Source organism: Rattus norvegicus, chromosome 6 (assembly GCF_036323735.1).
Source record: "Rattus norvegicus strain BN/NHsdMcwi chromosome 6, GRCr8, whole genome shotgun sequence".
In the NCBI taxonomy this organism is placed as follows: Eukaryota; Metazoa; Chordata; class Mammalia; order Rodentia; family Muridae; genus Rattus; species Rattus norvegicus.
Genome location: NC_086024.1, coordinates 41,930,649 through 41,957,772, shown reverse-complemented (window position 1 = coordinate 41,957,772; position 27,124 = coordinate 41,930,649). Strand labels below are relative to the sequence as shown.

At 40.9% G+C, this 27,124-nt stretch overlaps 1 protein-coding gene and 1 long non-coding RNA gene across 12 annotated transcripts in view; one reads left to right on the top strand and one right to left on the bottom strand.

Moving 5' to 3' along the window:
• Nbas (NBAS subunit of NRZ tethering complex) overlaps positions 1 to 27,124 on the bottom strand; it is a 304,643-nt gene that overhangs the window by 124,123 nt on the left and 153,396 nt on the right. For 8 of the 11 annotated variants that reach the window (XM_063262517.1, XM_063262512.1, XM_063262514.1 and 5 more), the window contains 5 exons: positions 16,677 to 16,841; positions 13,218 to 13,331; positions 12,854 to 12,941; positions 2,564 to 2,640; positions 2,125 to 2,262 (listed from right to left, as the gene is read on the bottom strand). In XM_063262517.1, coding sequence (XP_063118587.1) covers positions 2,125 to 2,262; positions 2,564 to 2,640; positions 12,854 to 12,941; positions 13,218 to 13,331; positions 16,677 to 16,841 — 582 coding nt within the window. The remainder of the gene's footprint in view (positions 1 to 2,124; positions 2,263 to 2,563; positions 2,641 to 12,853; positions 12,942 to 13,217; positions 13,332 to 16,676; positions 16,842 to 27,124) is intronic. The other 3 variants (XM_063262513.1, XM_006239903.5, NM_001427446.1) reach the window with 1 other exon arrangement.
• LOC120103514 (uncharacterized) lies at positions 13,294 to 16,486 on the top strand. The gene is made up of 4 exons (XR_005505803.2): positions 13,294 to 13,432; positions 14,991 to 15,098; positions 16,086 to 16,155; positions 16,245 to 16,486. It is a non-coding gene; the product is annotated as an uncharacterized LOC120103514 (long non-coding RNA).

Genomic DNA, 27,124 nt, shown 5'->3' with positions numbered 1-27,124 from the left:
CTCAGGTGGGCTTTGAGGACTCATGCCATCCATCCTCAGTGCCTCCTGCTTGCAGTTTGAGAAGTGAGCACTCAGCTGTTCCTGCTGCCACACCTTCGCTCTGCCATCAGGGTTCCAATCCTCTGGGGCCATAAGCCGGATTACACATTTTCTTTGACAAGTTGCCTTTGATCACAAGAGAAAAGAAACTAATATCTACCCAAAGCAACTCAAGGGAGGAAAGATTTGCTCTGGTATATGGTTTCAAAGGATCCCATCTAGCACAGCAGGGAGGAGGTGTGCTGGCTGGAACTGCTCTGGATGTGGGGCTGTGGGTTGCAGAGTAATTTATTCCCACCTAGAAAGATAAAAAATGAGGAACTTGGGCCATAAGGAGAAGGAGGTATTTCTGTCAGGCCTTGCCCAGTTGGCCCCTTTTGCTATATCAGTCAGTTCCAAAGGTTCCGAGGTCTTCCAAACCAGTGTCAGTTCCTGAGAGTCAAATGTCAACATGTGGGACTGTGTCACATGAAGGCATTATATTCCTTCTATTCTAGTACTTCATTCCCCATCCGTACCACAACTCACTGACATGCATTTATTTTAATTTTTCTCACGTCCTTGGGAGCTGAATCTAGGGACTTGCACATTTTACCTTTGGTACAATCCCTGGTGCTATTTGCCTCACATAAAAATATCTGAGGTTTTAATACAAAATTAGAGTAACTTTATGTAAAAGTAGTGACCATAATTGTAGACAGTAGAAGTGACAATGAAGATACAAAGTTAAAGTCTTCAAATAAGTACCTCGAATTTAGTAGGTATAAGAACACAATGCTACTTCTTAGCCAAGCAGTACTGAGATAGCCAGAGCAGGCCCAGGAGCAATTCACGCCCCGTAACAGCTATGTCCTAGGAAAATGACCCTGTGCTTTGGATGGGACACCCTTTCCATTTAAATAAAAATTGAAGATGAGAGCAATGATCACCACAAGCACAATGTTTCTCACATACTTTAAGAGTCTGGTTGGTTTAAAATGATTCTGACAGCTAGAATTTTGACACAACTGTGAAATTATTTCTTTAGGGTCTGCTTTGGCCCAGGGGAGGAGAATCTTGCTTCAGTAAAATTTGGACATTAAATCTGTATATATTATACCTATAGATGGTTGATCTATTTACTTATGAAACTGAAGTTTTCTTAAAACAATTCAGTACAAAAAATAGATCATTTCCCAATACGGTCATTACAAGTGATTCACACAAGTAAACCTGGAGGATTTGCTAGCAGTGATATCAGGTCTTTGGGTCTATAACAGGACTGTAGTTAGTGCTTTTACTCAGAGCGTAGCAATACAGGAACATCTGAGGTTGTGGAAAATGTAGACATGATTACATGCATGCACTTACTGCCTTCTTGTCTTGAGATCAACAAGAAAGGTATGTGTCATTCATGGAATCATACTGCCTGTGGTGACAGTTACCATTAGCTTACATCTTGACAGAATCCAGAGTCATTTGGGAGATGGGCCTCTGGGCATCCATCCCTATGGGGATTCATTACCTTGACTATATCAGTTAAGAAGGGAAGACTACCACAGAGGAACCACTTCCAAGGATCATGACCCTGGATATAAAAATAAAGGGAACTAACAGCATGTATGCATTTTTATCTCTAAGTGCATATGATTTGCTGCTGCAAGCTCCTGCTGCCTTGATATTTCTGCCATGATGGCTTGCCCCCACCTTGAGCTGTGAGCTAAAGATAAACTTTTTATCCCTTAAGTCCATATTTTATCACAAGAATAGGAAAAGAAAGTAAGACATCTACTTTGCTAATTTAGAGAACCCATTCATTAGGGATGTCACTTAAAAAAAACCAAAAAACTAATTCTACCTTTTAGTCTTTCCTAACCAAGAACTTAGTACAATCATCTTTTGAAAGGAAAAGGAGAGAGAATCAGGCTTCACCATCCGTATTAGACAATCTGCCTCTTCACACTACCTGGGAAGCAACCAAGTCTCACAGAAAAGTCCAGAGCTGTCTTCTAGGAAGCATTCACGCACAAGGAAAAGGGTTACTTTAACCACCACAGACAAGCTGTAGCTTGACTCACTAGTAGAGTAGAAACTATAAGGACTCACCCTGTAAAGAGGATGGCACTTGTCCCTGAAACATGGAGCCAACCGGGCATAGATCTGCAGGCTGTAGTAGTACGCTGCCAGCTGGAGAGACAGTGCCGAATGAGCCTGCTTCTCGAAGCACTTGTTAGCGTCCAACACCTAGGAAGAAGTACCACAGATTGACTGAGCTGAGGCACATGGTGAGACCTTAGACTTGATCACATGGTGACTGGCCTAGGACTACAGACCACACTTCTATCACATCAACTTGAGTCTGTCATAACATGCAATAGGAGAGCTTGGAAGTAAGGTAGACTTTACTATATAAAAGCAGATTTTATAGTCTAGGCCCTTAGAAATTATAAGCAAAAGCATCACATATAATATACAATTTCACTGACAATGACTCACAGGAGAGAAATATGCTTATTTATGTTCTTAGTTGGTAAGGTAAGCTTACCTGAGGCAAGGCAAGGAGATAAGCAAGAGCCAATGTCATGTCATTCGGCAAAGCATCACTTGCTAGTTGCAAGAGAACTGAATGTAGAGGGGATAAAAACAAAAACTATTACTCAGGGAAGAATTTGCTATTATTATCTTGTTAAGTAGCTATGCTATTAAAATTATTTCTAAATATTTATGTTTGTACACATGAACCTGAGCTGTTCTCAGTCTTTCTCACAGGCTGTATTCTGCAGAGGACAGCATTGAATGGACAGATGCATGGGACTGAGAATGGGAGATGAATGCTCGGCTGGGCAGGAGACATCTACAACAACCTCCCCCACCCCTACCTGACATGTGCAGGGACCACCAGGAAGAGAAGAATCTCATAGCCAGGAGAGGAAGAGCAGTCCTGAGAAACACTGCCTTCTGAGGCTGATAGTTGCTGGGGGAAGGGAATCACTCTTGCTTGAAAACAGTGGGTATCATTAGCATTTCCCATGTTCCTCCGGAGAATGGCTTACAACCATTACCCAAAGGAAACCCTTACTAGACTTAGTGGAGTACAAAAGAAAAAAAATAAAGATGTAGAACTTGGAGGAGGCCTGTTCAGAGAGCTATGTGGGAAACTGAGATGGAAATAGGTTATTGTACACATGTATGATACTCTTAAAAATCTTTAAAACTTACAGGGCATTCTCTGTTAAAAGTATCGTGCTTTCAGCATTATACAATTTCAATGGACAAATAGCTTCAGATGCTTTAACTGTTCCTGAAAATCTACTTGACACTGACTTGACATACATCAGATAAAACTGTTAACAATAACCTACCCATAACCAAGCAAGTTTGAAGTGTGTTTTACTAACACTTGAGGCAACCTGTTCAGAGAAGTTCTTGCAAAGCTCAAGCATAAAGACAACCATGATGTCCTCAGAACAGTCTTTTTAAAGACTTGGGCCATGCTGCAAAATCATGTGTTTTAAGAGTGGCTAACTGAGGTGATTACATGAATATGCTAAGACTGGTACAGTGGAACAGCTTTATAAGGAGCTGCAGGGATGGTTCAATGGTGGCTGCTCTTCAACAGAACCCAGGTTCGATTCCCAGAACCTACATGCTAACACAACCACTCATAATGTCAGTTGCAGGAGATCCAAAGCCTTCTTCTGGTCTCTGTAAGCAACAGGCACATACATGGTAAACAGACATACATGTACACACACAAAACACCAATACATATAAAATACAATTTAAAAATAAAAAACATACAGTGTGGAATTGCAAACTTGTACAACCACTCTGGAAATCAATCTGGCAGTTCCTCAGAAAACTGGAAATAGTTGTACTTGAAGACCTGACTATACCACTCCTGGGCATGTCATGAGAGGCAGGGGAAGGAGGGGCCCGGGTGGGAGAGGGGAACAGGAGGGATATAAGTGGCAGGATAAGGTATGGGGAGAGACAGGAAAGAGGCTCGAAGGCCGGGAGAATGAATAGAAATCTGCAGTTGCTGGGGGCTGGGGGTTCTCTAGAAAGTCCCAGAGAACTAGGATGGGGGAAACTAACAGGAATCAATGTGGGTGACCTTAGCTGAAATGCCTAACAGTGGGACATGGAACCTAAATAGGCCACCCCTTGTAGCCAGGCAGGACCCCCAGTGAACGGATAAGGACACCAAACTACCCACAAATTCAACCCAAACTTTGTCCTGTCTAAAAGAAATGTAGGGACAACCTTGAAGCAAAGACTGAAGGAATGGCCAACCAATAATCGCCCAAACCTTAGATACATCCCATGGGCAAGCACCAATCCCTGACACTACTGATACACTGCTGTGCTTACAGATAGAAACTTAATTGTCCTCTCAGAGGCTCTACACAGCAGCTGACTGAGACAGATGCCAAGAATGGGATAGATGTTGGGGATGCTTATGGAAGAGTTAGAAGGATTAAAGGCCCTAAGAGGATAGGAACCACACAGGAAGACCAATAGTGTCAACAAACCTGCACCCCTGGGAGCTCTCAGAGACAGAGCCACCAACTAATAAGTATGGGTTCAACCGAGGCCCCCTGGCACATATGTAGCAGAGGGCTGCCTTGTCCCACCTCAGTGGGAAGGACGTGCATAATCCTGCAGAGACCTGATGCACCAGGGTGGAAGGATACCCAGTGGGGACCCACTCTCTCAGAGGCAAAGAGGATAGAGGAGAAAAGGGGGGACTCTGTGAGGGGGAACTATGAGGGAGCAGCATTTGGGATATTAATTAATTAAGTAGAAAATAAAATTAAAAACCTAAGTTCATAATTTAGGAAGAGTCCCAGTTACTACAACAAAGATGATTTTGTTCTTTCCAAGAACAACACTCTAGCTCATGATCCACAAAAAGAAAGCCAGTCATTGGCTTTACTCATGTGTTAAAATTCTCTAGCCATTAGCCAGTCTTCCACAAAAATTATTATAAGCAACAACCTCCAAAATCATGACCTTAATAAGCCAGTCCATGGTCAATCAGTTCTAGGTTTACACACAATTTGTCTTGATACGGATGCAGTCTACTTATTTGTGGCCTTAGTCAAATTTCTTGTAATCATATACACTTGAATTAATTGTTCTTTAAAAAACAGTATTATTAAAAGTTGTACTCAGTCCCACCATTGAGCACCCCACAATTGTTGCTTTATCTACTACAGCACTCAATTGGAATCAATCTCGCTGTCCAACAACAGGTGAATGGGGAATGAGAATTTGGTGTGTGTGTGTGTGTGTGTGTGTGTGTGTGTGTGTGTGTGTGTGTGTGTGTGTGTGATGGAATACTATCCAGCAGTAAAGAAAAATAAAATCATGAGGCTTGAAGGAAAATGGAAGATTTAGAAAGTATGATATTAAGCAATAGCACACATAGAAAAATCTGCATGTTCTCTTTCATTTGTGGAATCTAGAATATTACATATGCACATATGTAAAAATGTACATGTGAATACTGTATGACAGGAAGAGAAGAATAGCCAACTTCTAGGGGATGAGGATGGACTGAAATGTAAGCAATGAACATGAGTTATGAAGGAAGACGCAAAGCTGCCTTTTGCGAGCTGTCACACATTTTCTGTGGTGAGTGGTGCAAAATTGCATGGACATCTATTCCATGTCGAAAGTAAAAACCCAGTGAGAGGGTCTAGAGCCTCTGTGCAAAATGGTAACTAACTGGATAAAAGCTCAGTGAACTCTAGAAGCTTTTGGACCTTGTTAATTTCAGTGCATATGAGGTGTGTGTGTGTGTGTGTGTGTGTGTGTGTGTGTGTGTGTGTGTGTCTGTGTCTGTGTCTGTGTCTGTGTGTACGCATGCGTGTGCATACAAAATTTTTAAAGAAAGTTTTTTAAATAAAAACATACTAAAACGAAAGAGAATTCTATGTGAATAATCCAAAGGAAATAAAATTTGACTCTAGAAATATTTTGCGAGATTCCCACAGGAGGCTTGCTCTACTTGGACAAATATTTAAGTTATTATTATAATCTAAGCTTAACTGATGGCTAGAATAATGAGGTACAACCTGTAAGTGCAAAAGGTGCCCTAGAATTTAAATTTTCCTGTGGTGATTCATAGAAGAAAATACTGAGTTTTCTCCACTGTGCCTCTGGAAAAATGTTGTGTTTCTGTAAAGAAGAGTTCCACCCCCAATGTTTTCTCCAACCCTTAGGAACAAAAGGAACCACATTCAGGCCTCCAGAGAAATCATATACTTCTAAAAATGGTTTCTAACCAATAGATATTCACTTCAAAACCCATTTCCAACCTCAGTCCCTCAATCAGAATCAAGAGAAACTTTCTCTAACTAGACATTCCCTAAAATAAGAAGCAAAGTCTTTGACATTCAGAAATCAATGAATTAGGACAAGAGAAAACAATATATTTTCCTCTGAAGAAATGATTTAAAAGTACAATATAAGAAGCCAAAATCACCTTTTCATCAACAACTATAGGAACAAAACAGAAGTACCAGACAATTAACGTGTCCCTGACGACTTCAAGCTTAAAGATGAACCACGGCACAAGCTGTCCACTGCAGACGCTTGAAAGCTACAGAAGAAAGCATGTGAGGGGTAGCTGCTCAAGACTCTGGACTACTTAAGGAAAACGCAACTGCGCATGACAAACGCCCACACGCAGTCGTCAGTCATGGGACTGAACTTCCCAGGAACTCTCGGAGGAGCGCTCACGTTCTGACCCCATCTGTCTCACAATGTCTACCATTCGGTATCTGTCTACCAGTCCTTGGGGAAGCTTATCTTAAAGGAGTGAACAGCCCACTCCCTCACACACTGAGAACTGTTCCCAGCTAATGTTATTTCCTGAAGTTTTTTTTTCCAAATATGACTTTTAATTGAAACTTGACCTAGCTTATTTCCATTACTACTCCACTTTTTTTTTTTTCAGATCATCTTACGTCTTTATCTAAACCCACTCATCTCATCCTGGAGATCCCTCGGGAGCATCAACCTCATGTGTATGGCTTTGCTCCAACGAGTGCAGGACCTTTATTTCCCAGAACTGTGGCTGGACCAAGCTCACCTGGGAAATTAAGTCCCACTACTGACAATCTTCTCATCACATCTTTATTGTAACATCAACTCAACTTTTCCTTGATTTACTGTGCATTTTGCTGTTTCCACAAAATGAAGTTCCACTGAGGCATGAAAGTTTGCTACCACGGGGGATGTTCCTGAGACTATGCTTACAATGTAGAAGATTCTCCACAGCAAACAAATAAGGTAAGCTGAAGAGAAATGAAGGCAGTGAGAATAGACAGCCTCCCGCAAGCATCTCTGAAGGGAAAACCTTCACTGGATTCAGGAATTCCAGAAGGCTTATTTTAAAAAGAGCTATACTTGTATCTCAGATACAAGTCCCAAACTGTTACTAACATCCTAAACTTGTGTGTGCGTATGTGTATGTGTGTATAAATGTATGTATGCATGCATGCATGCATTGTATAACACATACACAGTTCATACCAAAAAAAGAATAGAAAATAGGATAATTTCTCACACAAAAATCATACTTGGAAGTTTCTCTAAGGGCTGTTATTGCCCAGCAATGAGAGTCATCACTGTGGACACAACTGTTTGCTCCAAAGCAACAGCATCTACAGACACCAGATACACAGGCAGGCTGATGATACAGTCTGTTGTCTGTGTGTACAAAGCTTTGACATTGTGGAGTCCTTACTTACCCCAGAGAGGCTGTCCTCCCAGAGTCAGCTGATGCTGGAAATGGTGACCAACTTGCCTGTGAGCATAGCTTTGACCAAACCCAGACTCCAAACTCTGAACCAATTTCTCTGACATGGCTGTTATATACTGTCTAATACTTCCCCGTTTTAATCACTCCAGGGCCTGCTACTACACATGACAGTCTAAGTCAAGAGTCTCAGGCTATGCATGTTACCCACAGTTAACCGTTTATGAAAACATAAAGGCCTTTATATGTGCTTTTCCTGATCCTCTGGACACTGCTGACTACCTTTTTTTTAACCCTTGTTTTAGGGCCTGTAGCAACCACTTCCTTCGTGACTGCCATTTACATACCCATGTGTCTGTACTCCTGAAGAACCTGAAACCCCAGGTATGATTCAGAACGACTAGGCAGGATGCAGAACTGTATCGTGAAATGACAGAACAGGAAGGGAGCCCTCTTTAAAGTTAGACAGCCCTGGAAATACTGCTGATTTGAGTTTCAGCACAGAGACAGCTTCAGACTCTAGGAGTTCTGCTGTATGTTATGGAGGACACCTTCAGCACAGTCTGGGACCGGCCAGTAAGCAAAGACATTAATGAATGTGCTGCAGAGCATTCCACAGTCTCACTGCAGAGGATAAGCAGAGACCGTAATAGCCTCGTGCCAGCTTAGTTCAGGCTTACATGTCAACGAGTTACTTTTAAAAAGCCCTTTGGTTTTCAGAGCATCTTGGATTTGGGGTCTGAGCATGTTGGCCTCTTAAGTGAAGAGCAAGTGAAGCAAAGCAGGTCTCCAGCACACAGAGCACTCAGTCGCGCCCTTCCTCTGTCAGTGGTTGGCTTGAGGTGCTTTTTTTCAGTTGGGACTTGTTTTGATTTTCCCCTGAATACTGAAGGATAGGAAGTCCTTTCTGTAATAAATACTACAGTGGTAAAGGAGGCTATTACTTCCATTTGATATAATCATAATTAATGAATTAGTAATTGCATTTAAGGATGAAGACGGATTTCACTCTGAAGGAAGTATACACTCAAACAGCCATCCCTGATTAAGGGAATGTGTGCACCCAGGCTGTGTTTGCTGTTGTCTCTCACTCCTACAGCACTCAACAGTCAGATGAGCCAGTTGTCCCTCAGCTTCCCTGTGGAAGATGGCAATGCTTTCTGCTCATCTGCAAAGGAGATTTCAGAGTCCCAGTACGTCCTTCTTTTCCTGTGGGCCTTCTGCCAACACACAAGCCATGGGCATAAAGGCAATCTAGCCATTCTAACACCTCAACAACATCCCTCCTTTTCACTGTTCATCTTCAGAAGTGGTTCTGCACATGGTAGTCACGTCCTTGCTGTCTATTCTCTGGGTTCTGCATTGCTGTGTCCCAACTGATATGAAACCATAGGCTGTGAGAATTTTTTCAACTCTTACAATGGTGCTGTACAACAATAGATAATTTTGTTTGTAGGGTTCAACAGCATGAATTTTCCTTTACCTGTCCCCAAATAATCTTCTACCTCTTCTTCCTTGAGTGTTGGGTGAAGGTGGCTGTCATTTCTTTATCTTAGTCCCATTTTACAGTTTATCCCCTGGAATAAACTTTCATGTCAACAGATTCTCTAGTCTATTTCCCTTTTCACTTAACCATCTCAGAAAACATATATTACCAAATATCAGTTGAACATGGCACATAAATTTTGCCCCAACTTAATCTTTACCCAATGTTTTTAGTATTTCTGAAGTCTTTCACTCTTCTCCTTGTATACCAGACTTAAAACTCTAGAGGCATCAAGGACCTTAGTCTCTTCTATGCTCTCAAGAAGCAAGAAGTTATCAAAACTACTAAGGAATCGCCACCAAAGGCTTTCACACACATACCTTTTATCTCAGTCCACAGATTCCTGAATAGTTTTTTGTCCTTTAAAATCATGACTTGTAACATCCTTCCATCTCCTCTCTACCTAGTCCCTTCAGTCTCTCTCCTTCCAGATCCTTCTTCATACAGAGGTCCTACTGTAAGATTAATCAAGCACATGTATCTGTGTCCCTCTCCAGATCACAAAAACAATAAAACCTTTTCAAGATCCACCCAATGTTTAAACAATGAAAGTTAAATTTTCCTATTTGGGCAGAATGTGTGGGGATCAAAATGGCTGCAAAGGCCTATGGAGTCAAGAATTAAAATGGCTAATAAGCCAGGCATAAGGCCAATTTCTGTGTAAACTGAGTTCAGCCTAATCAGCACTTCTTTCTTATCTTAACCCAACAGGGCACCATGTAAGCCACATTACAGGCACCTTTACAGAGGGAAATTGTTTAACAATTAACTATACTACCTTAAAGATTAAACCTACCTTCAGATTATATCCTTTCATTGCCATAATCTTACAGTTCACAAAATCATACACACAACATTTGTCAGACACATGACTCTCCTGAGACGGCCCCACCTAGCCTTGGGTGTATGCTAACTGATCTTCTTTCATAAATCCCAATTCTGTTTCTTTCTCCTTCCTGGGAGTCTTTGTTGAGTCTTCATAAGGAGCTGGCTTCCCCCAAGTGAGGCTTCCTAAAAAGGAACTGTCGGTGCTTTGACATCTCCCACCAACACTGACATAGGTACTGGGAAGCACCAAACGACAGACTCTGGAAGTGCTGCCACTTAACAGAACAGATGGCATGGGGATCATCGTCTTCAGAGTGGAGTATTATGGAAGGTATGCCAACATGCTGTACTCGTCAGAACCTGCAAGGCTGAAGAACTTGAACCCATAAAACCCACCACTTTAAACGCTAAAAGAAGTCTGGCATTTTCAGAAGGAATCAAATGCATAGTCTTTAATCCAGCTATGCCAAATTCAAAATTTGCTTAACTGAAATAAAAACATGTATCCACGACACTTGCATGAGGAAGCCCATAGCATCTTTTTATAACGGCCACAGTCAGAATCTGCCATGTCTTCAGAAGAAAATAAACGCTCTGTTTCATAGTCATTCAACACAGCAATGCTCAATAGCAGAGAACAAAGACAGTGTACTAAAGGTCGTGCCCACGGACAGATCTCAAACACTCTCAAATCAGGCTTTACATAAGGAGAGTGAACACCAGATTATTCTACTACACGCATATACAGCTATCAGAGAGTGTGTACAGTGGTAAAGTAAGAACATGAGGGTCTTCTAGTGGGGTGGGAAGTACACTGAGCAGGAAGTGACAGCTCTGGGGTGACAGTACGTCTGTTTCTTAACGGGGTAGAGGGTCATAAAGGCACTGGCACTATTGTTCTGTTTCACTGTATATCTTTATCTTTTAGAGAAGCAATAAATATTAACTTATATTAAAATCTCCACAGTTCAATGTTGAGGATAGAAGTGTTGTAGTGTCTGCAACTTACCTTGACATAAGTGGTGGTAGAAGGGTAAAGAAATAAAACTACAGAATGCATAGTAAAAGATAAATGTCAACTCTAGGCAGAAGGCAATGGGGCTACTTGGTGAAGTTTTTTTTTTTAATTTTATTATGCGTAGTAAATATTTTAATAAAATTTTGGAGGGAAAAGTCTTTGCTTACAAATAAATGTCACATGTTCAATCTCAGTGTTGTTACCTAATCTCCACAGAAGTTTCTTTCTAGAACAGTTATGTAAGTCCAGTGCCCAAGCACTCAGGCAGCTAGGCTCACAACCACTCAGGTACTTTACTACTACAATTACCACGGATGTCTAGAAACCACTGCCATTACAAGCCCAAGTAGAAAAGATCACATCTCTTCCCTAACGACTACACTGCTGCTAGTATCGCATAACATTTTTCTTCCACATAAGATCATAACTCATTAATCATATCACCATAGCCCAGGGCCTCTTCTACCAGACCAGCCACTATGGTAAACTGATAGGACTGAAATGAGGGCATCGTGCCTTATGGCACCCTGCTCATCAAAACCTTCTTACAGCTCTCACTGGGAATCAAAGATTGCTGGGAAGAGCCAGCCAAGCATAGCACAAAAGACGCATTCCAGCCCCGGAATCAACACAGAACCAGTATCAGCAGAGAGAATAAACAAGCTGATAAAGGAACTCACGAAATTCCATGGTAGCTGAAGAAAATGAGTCACAGGAACTTTACAACATAATTTAACATATATGTATTTTTTTAAACTGCCCTATTTTAGCAATGTATATGAATTTAATTTGCAATGTTAGTCTGCAAACCAGATGCAAACCAGATGTTTATATATCTGGTTATATATCCCAAAGAAGTTATATATCCAAAATCGATAGTCACACCTCTCCAAAGCACTCCATGATGAATCCCAGGAAACTGATCACAAAGGGAAGGAGAGCAGAGGTTACTGAACAAACACCCGAGGCAGGTGAGATGCTCAGAAGTGGAGGTGCCGGCCCACCTCATGAACTCACTGGGTGGGAAGAAGAACTGACTCTCAAGTTGTCCTTTCACACAGACACACATACACGCATGCACACACACACACGCACACACGCACACACACACACACATGCACACACACACGCACACACACACATGCACACACATGCACACACACACATGCACACACACACACACACGCACATGCACACACACACACAAATGTAATTTAAAATAATTTTTAAATGCTGAGAAATTCCAAAAGAAATATGAACCTAAAAAGAAGTGGAAGATAAAGACAAGTAAGCTGTCTTTAGTAAACTTGCACATCTCTTTCTTTTCTAAAAAATTCTACCTGAAAATATATGTCACTATGGAGAAACTCTGTTAGGTCAACCACAGCCCTCCTTTCAAAGAACAAATAAACACTGAGAGGGGACACCATTCACTATGACAATCAGCAACATGAAGACAGGAACTGTATGTTATTCACCCTTTTAAATGTGTATCCAGAAAACGGTAAGAATTTGATAAATACTTGTGACAAATGGATAGATGCCATTAGATAATTCAAAAGCACTGACATTATATTTCTCCAAACTCTCCACACATTCACACACTCGTTGCTCTTGGAACAGGACCTATGCCTGCTGAGAGATCTGAGAGATCGATCACAGCATGACTGACCTTCTGTGGTCGGGAACACTTGTGCCTTGGCCTCTGCCAGCTTTCCAGTTCTCAGCAACACTTCGGCAAGACTTTCCACAGGGACCTGCTGATGGGTGGCACAGGTCACTTCAGATGACACAGAAGTAGCACTTTCTCTTAGAAAACATGATTGCCGAGTTCTATGGCTTCTAGTGAACCGAATAACTGGTTTTCACTAATGTACATTGTTTTATTTAGGATTTTAGTGGATTTTCATATTACACTATATCATATGATGAACAAGAAACAAATCCTAAAACCAACATCGGAAGAGTGAAGCCGAAGAAAAGCTTCACTTCTCCTTGTGCAGTTAAGCCTATCTTCTCATGCACATTGTCCTTACCTCAGTGACAAAGGGATTAGCAATGACTGACTCGTAAAAAGGGTGGCATCCTTGTCTTTCTAGATCATCATTGGCTACAGTTCCAATTCGATATGCTCCACCAAAGTCCTGCCCCTAAGAAGAACGTGAAGAAAACTGGATTAAAAGAGAGATCAAGGACAGGCAGAAGGGAGAAGAGGAAGGATAGGAAGTGCGGATGCTGATTCCAGGAGAAGGTAATCAGTGTGTCTTGTACATCTAGGACAGAGTGACACCAATGCCCAGTAGCAAATTTAAGAACAGTAGCTACAGCATATGGGCAGCACTTCAATGTACCCCAAGACCTTGTTGATATCAATAAATCAGAAATAGTGGGGCCATCAGTGCTACATAAACTGAGTTTTCTATACCACAGTTAGAACAACCATCCTAAGATGTCACTCGCAGTGGCTCTCTTCAGAGGCTCTCTTCTTCAAGGTGAGCAGCAGCAACACAGAATGATCCTCAGCGCATTAAATGTGAACACCAACATGCCACTTACAGGCCTATGTACCTCCCTCCCATTGAAAGGGTCCCCCCAAGGCTGGCTGCTTGCTGAGGTCGGATTATTTCTCCAGGCCTGCCTCATGCCCATGTGCTCGAGTCCTTCCAAACCGTGATGGTGCCCGCTTCACTAGCTGGAATCCTTCACTATCACTCCTCACCCAAGCATGCGTGGGCGTTATCACCATTCCTGATTGTAAACACCTATTGCCCTGCCACAGTCATTAGACTTCTGTGTTCTCCTCCAATAGATAGAAAACCCCCTCATGGGGAAAGTTAAGGAAAAGATATTCTTGCAAAGACTACTGCAGACTTTTTGGCAGGTACAGTCCAGGAAACAATGAAACTGTTTAATAAAATCATATATTAATAATAGTGTTGCACACTTTACACATAAACCTTCAAAAAAAAAAAGGTAAAAGAAAAATCCGCCCCCATGGCAACATGACAAGGCCAGTACTTCAGTACCTCAGTAACTCCATTACCAACCAAGCAGACCATCCAAGCTGCTTCCACATCCTTCATGATTACGTGTTTGAAAGGACTGGTATCCCCCACCTAAAGAGCTAACTAGAGGCCTGTCTCTGCCTCCAGCTAAGATCACTGCCTTTCTACAGGGGACTTACACGATCTCACTAAGAAAAACTGCAGGAGACAGACTCCAACAGCTTTCCATTTCCTGCAGATATGTCACAGCCTGCACTAGGCTTTCACACTGAACTCCCCACTAAAAGCCACTCCGTCCTGTATGCTCTAAGAAGGGCTTTGGATCTGCCTATGTGGTTCAATCACACTTCTGCATGAAATGATTATTTAATGAAAAAAAAATCTAACTTCCCTCTAAATCAAAACTTTACTGTCTCAATAAAGTCATGATTCATTTAAATGTTCAAGCTCTTTTGTATTCATTCTTACTGGTTTTCTTCAGATGTAACTTTTGCATTTGTCGTTCCTACTGACTACACACGGGCGGTCATTGTGTGAGTGATGGGCCTTGACCACACACACCTTAATACTTATACCTCCATCTCCTTTCTACATATCCACTTTTGAGTTCAGGTCCCACTCAAGTTTTCAAACAAGACAGAAAATGGGACCTTGATTTTCTAAGCTTGGCTTATTTCAATTAACATGATCATTGCCAGTTCTACCATTTTTTTCTGAGAATATCCGTTTTGCTCTTCATAACTGAGCAAAACTCCATTCTGAATACAAACCACAGTTTTTCATTTATCTTTTCTTTGTTGACAGGCATCTAGAGTGAGTCCATAGTTTAGCAACATGAATGGTGTCACAGGAACACAAGTGTAAAGCTGCAGTCATCGAACTGACTCTTCTGGACACATAACCTGAAGTGCTGTGAGTGGGTCACAGAATGGAAGTTCTGTTTGCATTTGAGAAACCTCTGTAGCCATTTCCATATTGGCTCGAATGATTTATACTCCCCCAGCAGGAATAGGCTTCTTTCTTCCCCAAAGCCTTGCCAGTGTTCGTTATTCCTTGGTGATAATTGCCATTCTGGTTTTAAACAGATAATTACCATAGTTTTGATTTTCATTTATCTAGTAGATAAAAATGTTGAACATTTTTTCAGGTATTCACTATCCATTTGTACTTCCTTACAAATGTCTGCCTGTCCATCTATCAATTTGATCATTTTTACTCTAATTATTTAAATATTGGAGTTCCTTATGTATTCTAAATAGTAAATCTTTGTCCAACAACTGACTATTCAGCAAGAATTTCTCCATCAGAATGCTGACCCTTCCTTTGGCTCTGCAGAACTTTTCTAGTTTGATACAGTCCTGTTTGTCATTTCCTGACCAACTGGAGTCCAATTCAGAAAGTTACTGCCTAGAACCCTACCTAGGTTGTCCTATAGTATCCTAAGTTTCAGGTCTTGGATTAAGGACTCAGCATGGCATCAAGAGGGATCCAGTTTCACTCTTGTGTCTGTAGATATTCAGGTTTCCCAGGACCTCTTGTTAAAGAGGCTAATTTTCCCCTTCTATATCATTCTGGTGCAATAATTAAGAGTTAGGTGGTTTTAGAAGGATGGCCTACTTTCTAAATTTTCTACCCAAGTCCATTGGACAGTAGACCGTGTCTGTTTGGAGATCACTAACATGTTGTTTTTATTATCACATTTCTGTAATACGCGTCTATGTCAAGTGTTACAATGCCTCTTGAACTATTTACTCATTAGCTCAAAAACGTTTTGGGTATCAGAGGTATTGGAGTTATCTTTACATCACAGTACCATTTCTCTATTATGCAAATGTTTCATCTCCTCTACCATTGCTGACAATGAAATTACATTAAAGTCTTCTCTCATTCTATTCCCAGCATTTATACCTGTACGTGAGCCAAAGAAAGTGACTTGTACATATATGCTAAATGAATGAATGGGTAGATGGTGAGTAAACACATGAGTGTCAATTTCATGAGTACTGGGGATGCACTGGTGCTGAACCCACATTTCTTCATGCTTTATTTTCATTACAGTAAAAACAACTGCAGTGTGGCAAAGTAGAGAAGGCAATAAGGGTAGAAGATTAAAAATATCACCAAAACAGCCTCAAGCCTGTAACTCCAGGGCAGAAACAGAAGTCTGTAAACCTGTCCCCAAGCTGACATCACCTATCCTCAACTGCAATCAAACAGAAATACAGCAGAAGCAACTGAGTACTCAGACCCATTCTCTTCTTTTGTCTCCCTGAATTTTAATCCTGAGAATAAACCAGATGCTACCCAAACGAATCTCAGTGTCCTTACAAGCACTGCATGGAGCAGCATTACATTCATGAAATGGATTGCTCATGCCTTACCAGATGGGAGGACCAGATTTCTTAAAATATTTGACAATCAGAGATTTTATTGTGACAACTAGTAGCAATGATGATGAACTCGTTTAGATCATAAAGGAGCCTTGCTTACCTGGAGGGGCCGCAGGTATGCCAAGGACTTCTTCCACCACTGCCCATCGCTGACAGCTTGCAGCACAGCCCTGGTAGTAGTCGTGGTATTGGACAAGACTCTCATGGTGGTTGCAGTGGTCCACTGTAACAGGTCTGCTGAACTGCTGCCCAAAGAAGTATCATCCTACATTGAAAAGACAATGGGCAGTGTAAAACGGCCATTGCTAAGACTGAGCACAGACAAAGCTGTGGGCAATAATTAGACTCATTAAACACCAAAATAAACAAATTGAAAATCCATGTTAGTCAGTAACTAAACAGAAGTGAAAGAAATACTAATAGTTCATTGTTCACCACTAAGCTCACAAAGGACAACAGAAAGAATATCAATGCATCAAGTCAACACTCATTTTCACTAGACCTGCAAAGGAGTGATGTGCTCTTTATTTTTACCAAGCTAATAACCACACTTTTTAATTAGTCATTAAATTAAGAAGTAAATCATTTAATTGATCAATGTTCTAAGACCCTAACAAAGTAGACAATTTCAATAAGCTACTTATCAATATAAAAGGAATAACTTTTCATCCAACCAAGGAGATGAATAATATTACTTAAAAGATCTAACCTCCTGCCAATCTTGAGCAATTCAGCAAAAATGCTACTTATCCCTTTAAAAACCTGAACGATTCCTCACAAAATTGGACACAGTACTACCTGAGGACCCAACTATACTTCTCATGGGCATATACTCAAAAGATGCCCCAACATATAACAAGGACATATGTTCCACTATGTTCATAGCAACCCCATTTATAATAGCCAGAAGCTGGAAAGAACCCAGATGTCCCTCAACAGAAAATGATGGTACATGTACACAATGGAGTACTATACAACTATCAAAAACAATGACTTCATGAAACTCATAGGCAAATGCATGGAACTAGAAAATATCATCCTGAATGAGGCAACCCAGTCACAAAAGAGCACACATGGTATGCACTCACTGATAAGTGGATATTAGCCCAAAGGCTCAGATTACCCAAGATACAATCAATAGACCAAATGAAGCTCAAACAGAAGGACGACCAAAGTGCAGATACTGCAGTCCTTCTTAGAAGGGTGAACAAAAATATTCATAGGAGGAAATACAGAGACATAGTTTGGAGCAGAGACTGAAGGAAAGGCCATCCCGAGACTGCCCCACCTGGGGATCCAGCCCATATACATACAAACCCAGACAATATTGCTGATGCCAAGAAGTGCATGCTGACAGGAGCCTGATATAGCTGTCTCCGGAGAGGCTCTGCCAGAGCATGACACATATAGAGGTGGACACTCGCAGCCATCCATAGAACTGAGAACAGGGTCCCCAATGGAGGAGACAGAGAAAGGACTGAAGGAGCTGAAAGCATTTGCATCCTCATAAGAACAACAACACCAACCAACCAGAGCCCCAGGACTAAACCACACCCGAAGAGTACACATGGACAGACCCCTCATAAGAACAACAACACCAACCAACCAGAGCTCCAGGACTAACCCACACCCGAAGAGTACATACACATGGACAGACCCATGGCTCCAGCTGCATATGTAGCAGAGGATGGCCTTGTTGGGTACCAATGGGAGAAGAAGCCCTTGGTCCTGCCAAGGCTGGACCCTCCAGTGTAGGGTAATGTCAGTCGGGAGGCATGAAGGGGTAGGTGGATGGGTGAGGGAACATCCTCATAGAATAAGGGAGAGGGAGGATGAGTCAGGGGATTTATGAATGGGAAAGGGGATAACATTTGAAATGTAAATAAATAAAAAAATCCAAGAAAAAAGAAAAAAAAGGAAAAACCCGTTATAGACAATGCTTCTAACACAGCCTTAGAAGCAGAAAGATTAAGGCGAAATAACTCACTTGCCCAATATAAGTATGTAAAGCCACAAAGCAGAAAACTTACCATAGCTACGGCCAAAAAAGTTTGCAAAGGAGAAGCCAAGGGGTAGAGGTAAAAGATTTGAAACATAAAGATCCTAAACCCACAGTGGCTAACCTTCCAATCAGAGGATGATCACGGAGATAAAATGAATTGTAGAATATTTCAGACACTCGACAGAAACTGTCCTGTGTGTCCAATAAGAGAATGGGACCTCAGTCTACAAGCACAAGGAATAGAGTTTGGCCAACAACATGAAGAAGAGTAAAAGATTCTCTGCCACAGCCTGCAAAATTCCCATCTTATGAGAACCATAAAATATTGAGCTTTTCTAAGAGCTGTGGAGTTGTGGTGAGAGCAAAGGAAAGGATCAACATTAGGACAAGTAAACTTGTGTTTACTTTCAATTAGGAAAAATCAAAAGAAGCCTTTGAGCTACACTAATCAAAGCCCAGAATTTCCCTAATCCCAGTGCCTGAGACCATTTCTTCTAAAACACTCTCTACATGCTTTACTGCAGTTTTGACATTAGAAAACATGTATCCATGAACTGAAGGCAACATTAGAGATTAAAGGTTAATTATGGAAAGAGAAAACGATGCCACGGCAGTAAAGATCAAGACATGCTACACTGACTGTGTATTATAAAGCTAATCACTGAGATACAACTGACGGTTAGGTAGCCATAAAATTAGTGTTCCTCTCAGCTTCAGTTTGGGCCAACAGCCCGGCTTTGCTGACGTACTGCGATCAGACCTCCTTACAAAATGTTCTTGCTGTGAGTTTCAAAGCTAAAGAGCACACGTCTTAAATGGGCCTGTAACTGTGTTGCAAAAATGACTCACTTTCTCCACATTTCAGACACACTGCATGAAATCTAGGAGGCGAAGCTATTGTAGAGGTTTACCAGTTCAATGATTCTTCAACTGGCAAGAAATATATACACATATGAGTAACATAAACTGTATATAAACATCTATAAAACTGTGCCAATAACCTCATGGCCAAAGTAAAAGAGGGGCCTAGAGGGAAACCATGAACTTCCAACCTGCCAGCTCCCACCTTTGTGGAGCTAGCCTAGCATGAAAACTCATCTTCTGGCTCCCTGGGTAGGATGTACCCAGGTAGAAAGGAAGCTCTGAAACATGTCCTGCAACAAGAGTTAAGTATTAGCAATACCCATGACTTCAGTTCTGAAAACATTTTCTAAGCCATTTAGTAACTCATCTCCAATAATAATGGCTAGAACGTTTTCTATGATCTATGACTTGACTTGACTTAATTGAAAAAACGTGATAACAACCTGGGAACACAGAGGCCAGGAGATAAGAAATGCTGTCTTCATTCAGCAGGAGACTACAATTAAAATAAAGAGCATCGCCACTGTCAGAGCTCCAGTAAGAAAGTTAATAGAAACACATACATCCTGTCCTGGCGCTCTGACCTCCATCACCATGGCTACTGGTCTATGGGGCTTTTCAGTACACAACATATGGCTGTTCTGGACTGATGAGGAAAAATGCGTGCTGGGTTTACTTGTTTGGTTTACGATTTTTACAAAAGTGTGTGTGTGTGTGTGTGTGTGTGTGTGTGTGTGTGTGTGTGTGTGTGTACAAAGTACACGTACCTATGGAGGACAGAGGAGGGCACTAGACAGCAGTAGAAATGGTGGTTGGTTTTAATCCCTGCTCTGTGCCAAGACTTTAAAAAGTGAGTTACATATATACTTTGTGTAAACAGTAAAAGGTAACAAACACACAAGGAGTTGTTTTATGGGGGACTTACTGGAGGATAGCTGTATCAACAACACTGGGAGGTAGTTCAAAGCTAGTCTAGGCTCACAGTAAGTTCATAGCAAGCCTGAGCAAGACAGTAAGACACTGTCTTTAAAAAGTACTATTAAAAGTTTCAGAAAACATTCAAGATGTATGCATATAAATAATAAATTCACAGTAGGTCAGCTTTAAAACTGGAATAACCCTGTGCCAAGAAACATATGCAAATTCCAGAAAACTTTCCAAATAGGCTTCCACACAATACTGCACCACACTGAATGCATGCTAACTTGGCCCATTTTCACATTGCTGGGCACTGTCATGGTATGATTTGCATGTCGATATAGAACCCTTTATGTGTGGGTACTAGTGACTGATCTAGGGTCTTGACATGCTAGTCAAGTGCTGTACCACAATTGAGCTCTACCACAGGTTTTATTTGTTATTTTGTGACAACCTCTACATTGTCCAGGATGATCTTGAACTTGCTCTGTGGCTCACACAGGCTTTGAACTTGCAAACTTCTTGCCTCTGTATGGGAAATAGCTGGGATTTGAGGTCTGAACCACTAGGTCCCGCTACTTAAACTCTTTCTGTAGAAGAGCATTTACAACATCTCTGACTTCTGGGATATACAGCTAGTAGTGGAATCAATCACTGAAGCATAGAATATACATTAAGTCTGGATTCTGCACACAGAGCCAAGCACTCTCTCTATTGGCTATAGCAATCTATTCTATACTCAGACATAGCCAGAGTCCTACTCGCTCCACTATTAACATATGATATATCATGGTATTTTAATTTAAGCAGCTCTTGTAAGTACATATTATCTTTTTAGTCATCTCTATACTGTATACTGGGAAATATATCTTCTAGAGTGTCACTTATTCAATAGGTTGTCCATCTTCTTACTCAGGTTGAACTCATACATGTTTTGGGGTCATAGACCATACTACATATGCAAACAATAAGATTTATAATTCCACGTGAATTATTCTACTTTCTTATAATGTCTTATGATAAAAATTAAACCAGGTGGTGATGGTGAATGTCTCTACTCCCAGCACTTAGGAGCACTTGGGAGGCAAAGGCAAGCAGATCTATGAGGTTGAGGTCAGCCCAGTCTACAAAGTGAGTTCCAAGACAGGCAAGAGTGCAAAAGAAACCCTGCCTCCAAAAAAAAAAAAAAAAAAAAAGATAACAAAGATAACAGTAATAACTGATATTAATATATTTTTGCTTTAAGTTCATATTTTATAACCGAGGAGCCTTTGCTTACTCTAAGGTCACAAAAATGCTATCCTCAGTTTATTTTTTTGTACTTTTTATTGATTCTTTGTGAATTTCATATGATGCACGCAATGTCACTCATTCCTCCATTCCTTTGTACCTGCCCTGCACCCTTGCAAACTCCACAAAAAAGAAAATAAAAATAAAAATAAATAATTCAAATGAGTAGCCTTCCTCTACTCAAAGAATAAACAGGCTGAGAAAGAAATTAGGGAAAGGACACCCTTCACAATAGTCACAAATAAAGTAAAATACCTTGGTGTGACTATAATCAACTGAGCAAGAGAAAGATCTGAATGACAAAAACTTCAAGTCTCTGCAGAAAGATATCAAAGATCATAGAAGATGGAAAGAACCCCCATGCTCATGGGTTAACAGGATTAGTATTATAAAAATGGTCATCTTGCCAAAAGCAATCTACAGATTCAATGCAATCCCCATCAAAATTCCAACTCAATTCTTCATACAGTTAGAAAGAGCAATTTGTAAATTCACTGGAATAACAAAAAAAAAAAAAAAACAAGCAGAATAACGAAAACTATCGTCAATAATAAAAGAACTTCTGGGGGAATCACCATCCCTGACTTCAAGCTGTATTACAGAACAATAGTGATTAAAAACTGTATGGTATTGGTACAGAGATAGGCAGATAGATCAGTGGAATAGAATTGCAGACCCTAGGCAGGCTGGAGAGATGGCTCAGAGGTTAAGAGCACTGACTGCTGTTCCAGAGGTCCTGAGTTCAAACCCCAGCAACCACATTGTGGCTCACAACCATCTGCAATGGGATCTGATGCCCTCTTCTGGTGTGCGTGAAGATAGCTACAGTGTATTTATATATAATAAATAAATAAATCTTTAAAAAAAGAATTGCAGACCCAGAAATGAATCTACACACCAATGGCCATTTGATCTTTGACAAAAGAGATAAAACCATCCAATGGAAAAAAGACAGCATTTTCAACAAATGGTGCTGGCTCAACAGGAGGTCAGCATATAGAAGAATGCAAGTTGATCCATTCTTAGTGCCTATACAAAGCTCACGTCCAAGTGGATCAAGTACCAGATACACTCAAACTAATAGAAGAGAAAGTGGGGAAGAGCCTCAAGCACATGGGCACAGGGGAAAAATTCCCTAACAGAACACCAATGGCTTATGTTCTATGATCAAAAATCTATTAATAGGACCTCATAAAATTGCAAAGCTTCTGTAAGACAAACAACACTGTCAATAGGACAAAACAGAAACCAACAGATTGGGAAAAGATCTTTACCAAGCCTACATCAGATAGGGGGATAATAACCAAAATATACAAAGAACTCAAGAAGTTAGACTCCAGAGAATCAAATAACCCCATTAAAAATGGGGTACAGAGCTAAACAAAGAATTCTCAACTGAGGAATATTAAATGATCATGAAGCACCTAAGAAGTGTTCTATCTACATCCTTAGTCATCAGGGAAATGCAAATCAAAACAACCCTGAGATTCCATCTCATACCAGTCAGAGGACAGATGCTGTCTCAGGTGACCGCAGGTGATGGCCAGGGATATAGAGAAAGAGGAACACTCCTCCATTGTTGATGGGATTGCAAGCTATACAACAACTCTGGAAATCAGTCTGGCAGTTCCTCAGAAAATTGGACATAGTACTACCTGAGGACTCAGCTATACCACTCCTGGGCATACACCAACATATAACAAGGACACATGCTCCACTATGTTCATAGCAGCCTTATTTATAATAGCCAGAGGCTGGAAAGAACCCAGATGTCCTTAAACAAAGGAACTGATACAGAAAATGTGGTACATCTACACAATGGAGTATTACCCAGGTATTAAAAACAATGACTTCATGAAATTCGTAGGCAAATGAATGGAACTGGAAAATATCATCCTGAGTGAAGTAACCCAATCACAAAAGAACACACATGACATGCACTCACTGATAAGTGGATATTAGCCCAAAAGCTCAGAATACCCAAGATACAATTTACACACCACATGAAGCTCAAGAAGAAGAAAGACAAAAGTGTGGATGCTTCAGTCCTTCTTTGAAGCGGGAACAAAGTACACATAGGAGGAAATGCAAAATGTGGAGCAGAGATTGAAGGAAAGGCCATCCAGAGACTGCCACACGTAGGGATCCATCCCACATGTAGTCACCAAACCCAGTAACTAGTGAGGATGCCAAAAGGTGCATGCTGACAGGAGCCTGATACAGCTGTCTTGTGAGAGGCTCTGGTCAGAGTGTGACAAATACAGAGGCGGATGCTCAAAACCAAACATTGTCCTGAGAACACGATCTCCAATGAAGGAGTTAGAGAAAGGACTGAGTTAACTGAGGGGGTTTGCAACCCCATAGAAAGAACAACAATATCAACCAACCAAACACCTCAGAGCTCCCAGGGACTAAACCACCAACCAAAGAGTACACATGGAGTGACCCATGGCCACATATGTAGCAGACGATGGGCCTTGCTGGGCATCAATGGGAGGAGAGGTTCTTGGTCCTGTGAAGGCTCAATGCCCCAGTGTAGGGGAATGTCAGGGCAGGAAGGTGGGAGAGAGTAGATGGGTGGGGGAGCACCCCCATAGAGGCAGGGCATGGGGGCATGTGATGGGAGTTTCTGGAGGAAAACTAGAAAAGGGAATAGCATTTGAAATGCAAATAAAGAAAATATCCAATAAAAGAAAAGAAAAATAAAGAATCTCTTTGTGGAAGCTATAGTGTATCTACAGTGTGTTCATGGTATATACTTTTATCCACCCATTTTTACTTGCAAATATTTACTACAATGAGTCATTGGTCTGGTTCAAGGCCTCTAGCTTCTTCTACATAATCAATAATGGATCCTCACCAGTACTCCTCTTGGATATTGTCTTTGGCCCTGTGTCATGGAGATGCTGCAGCTTTGGATCTGTATGACTAGCCCCTTCACATGCTCCAGCAGTTCTTAGATGGGGTAGATGTTGCAGTGCCATTTGGATCCAGACTTGTGTGGTAGGTAGCTGAGTCTGTCAGCCCACCAGGTCCCTCACACCCACACCACCAGGGCAGGCTCTCCAGCGCTGCCTCAGCTAGCTCATCCAATGCCACAGCTGGAAAAGGCAGGCAAGCTCTCTCGCTCTCAAGCCCTGGGGCCAGCTCATCCTTGCCTTTGCCACCAGAGCCAACTCTACAGTGGTGCCCAGGTAAGGTGCAGAGACATGAGCTGCAGCCATGGAGGGACAGGGCCAGCTCTCCAGCTTCAAGCGTAGAAGGGCATCTTTTCGTTGCCTGTGACACCACAAAGCACGGAATGGACTAGGTCTCTCATCCTCAATTCATCTTAACACATAAGGTATTTTCTCTTTTAGGTTTAAGTGGCATTAGTAAGACTACTATCTCCTATGCACTCATAGCATTATATGTTTAATTACTGCATTAAATATACTGGTATGATTTTTCATTTACTGGAGGGGAAGTTTTTCAAGAGCAAGAACCCTGTTCATTCTCTGTGTGAGAATCTCCACAATTTGCAGCTATAGATAACATCTAGATTTACTGCATCATTTCAACATTTGAGGTATGTTTTCAAGATGGTTCTAAAACAAGTATTTCTCAACTAGAATATCACATCACATTTCAAATTCCTGTTCATCTTGAGAATCTTCTTAATTAAGAGGGTGTATCAAATGATTTGAATGTCATTAACTAATGTAAGAATAGAACTAAAACTATAAACAAACTGAGAAATACTGTCCTCATATGGAGGTCCTCATAAGGAAAAAAACTGAAAGATGCCAAAATGTGAAAGGCATAAAACCAGTATTCTGTTAAATAATACAAGCATAAATTTTTATTTGTTTCTATGGATACATGGGCTAATTCAAGATATGAATTCAAGATTTATGGAATAAAAAGACTATTATCAAAGATAAATTTACAGGTTGAGAAATGTATGTGGTAAAGAATTTCCTGTAAATTCTTCTTCTAGGGAAAACATCAAAGAGAAAGTAAGGCTGATGAAAATGCAAAGATAATTATTAGACAAGTTGATGACCTGAACTCAACCCTCAGCACCCACGCAGGAAAAAAGAGAGAAATGTAGTCCTCTAAGTTGCCACCACATGTTCATCATGGCACTTGGTGTGCATTCACAAAATTAATGTCATTAAAAATTTTAAAAGTCAAGTTAAACCACAGAATTAGTATTTAAGCATCATAAAGTAGGAGGGTGGAAAAATTTACCAACTAGGTTGGTCTACTACAATGTTAGTGCAACCAAAGTCATTAACGAGGAAAACAGTTTTCTGTCAGTTTCACACACTGTGAAAAACAGAATGGGATTTGTTGGGAGATAGTTTTGCACACTGTGTATCCAGGTACTGATTTCTATGTCCAGACATCTGGTTGCAGTCCTGACATTGGCAGGGTCAAGCATCCCGGATCTCATTGTTATCCAACACCTCTGGTTGGTTAATAAAAAGCTGATCAGCCAATTAGCCAGGCAGAAGAGAATAGGGCAGGACTTCTGATTCCAGTCAAGGGGTCCCAGAAAGAGACCAAAGGGGGGAAAAGGGGGCAAAGAAGGAAGATGTGGAGAAACCATGTGGTTGGACCAGGAAGATTTGCAGCCATGAGGACACATGTAGACCAAAGTTATCCAGGGAAAGACCAGGTGGCAAGTTACAGGACATGTGGCTGGGTAAGAGGCAGCCTAGCCAGGTTAGAATAGCTCAGAACGTGCTCAGCTTAGTGCTTGCAGCTTGTTAACACAAATAACAGATCTCTGTGTCATTTGTTTCAGAGTTAAAATGGGCTAATCTGAAGTTATTCAGAGACAAGGGAGGCTAGAAAAAAGCCCCTAAGAAATACTTTTATGGGAGTTCAAGTTTTTACTCCTGAAATGACAATTTTCATATACATAGTGATGCACGGCTAATTAATTTAGATTGTGTAATAACAGAAATAGATTAGACCCTAAAACCAGATCAACAATTGCCAACATAAAATTTAACATTAAATCTCATAAATATTAAGCATGCTACATATTTCAAGGGATAAAAAGCAGTAATGGCATCATTCTAATGTTACAACAAAAAACTATTACCATTACATATCCAGTATGGCTTACAGTAACAACTCTCTGTGGTCCAGTGCTATAATGATGCAAAGAGTGGCTTCCCTAGTGTCAGTTAAGAAAGATGAATTTCAGAGAAAGTGGTGGACCTCAAATATATGCATAGTACGTGCCAGCTACTTAAAGAATATCAACAAATCAGGCAGGGCTCAATCAGTATCTGTTCTCCAAACTATCCTTAAATAATCCAAAACATTTTTATGCACATAACACTTTCCTTCAAGTAGTAACCGGAGCACTTTTCATCCCAATTTGGAGTGTTAAGACTACAACTCTATCTCCAAACAAACCAGTACAAGAAAATCCAAGCTGCAAATATAATATTAAAAATGTGTGTGCATACATATTA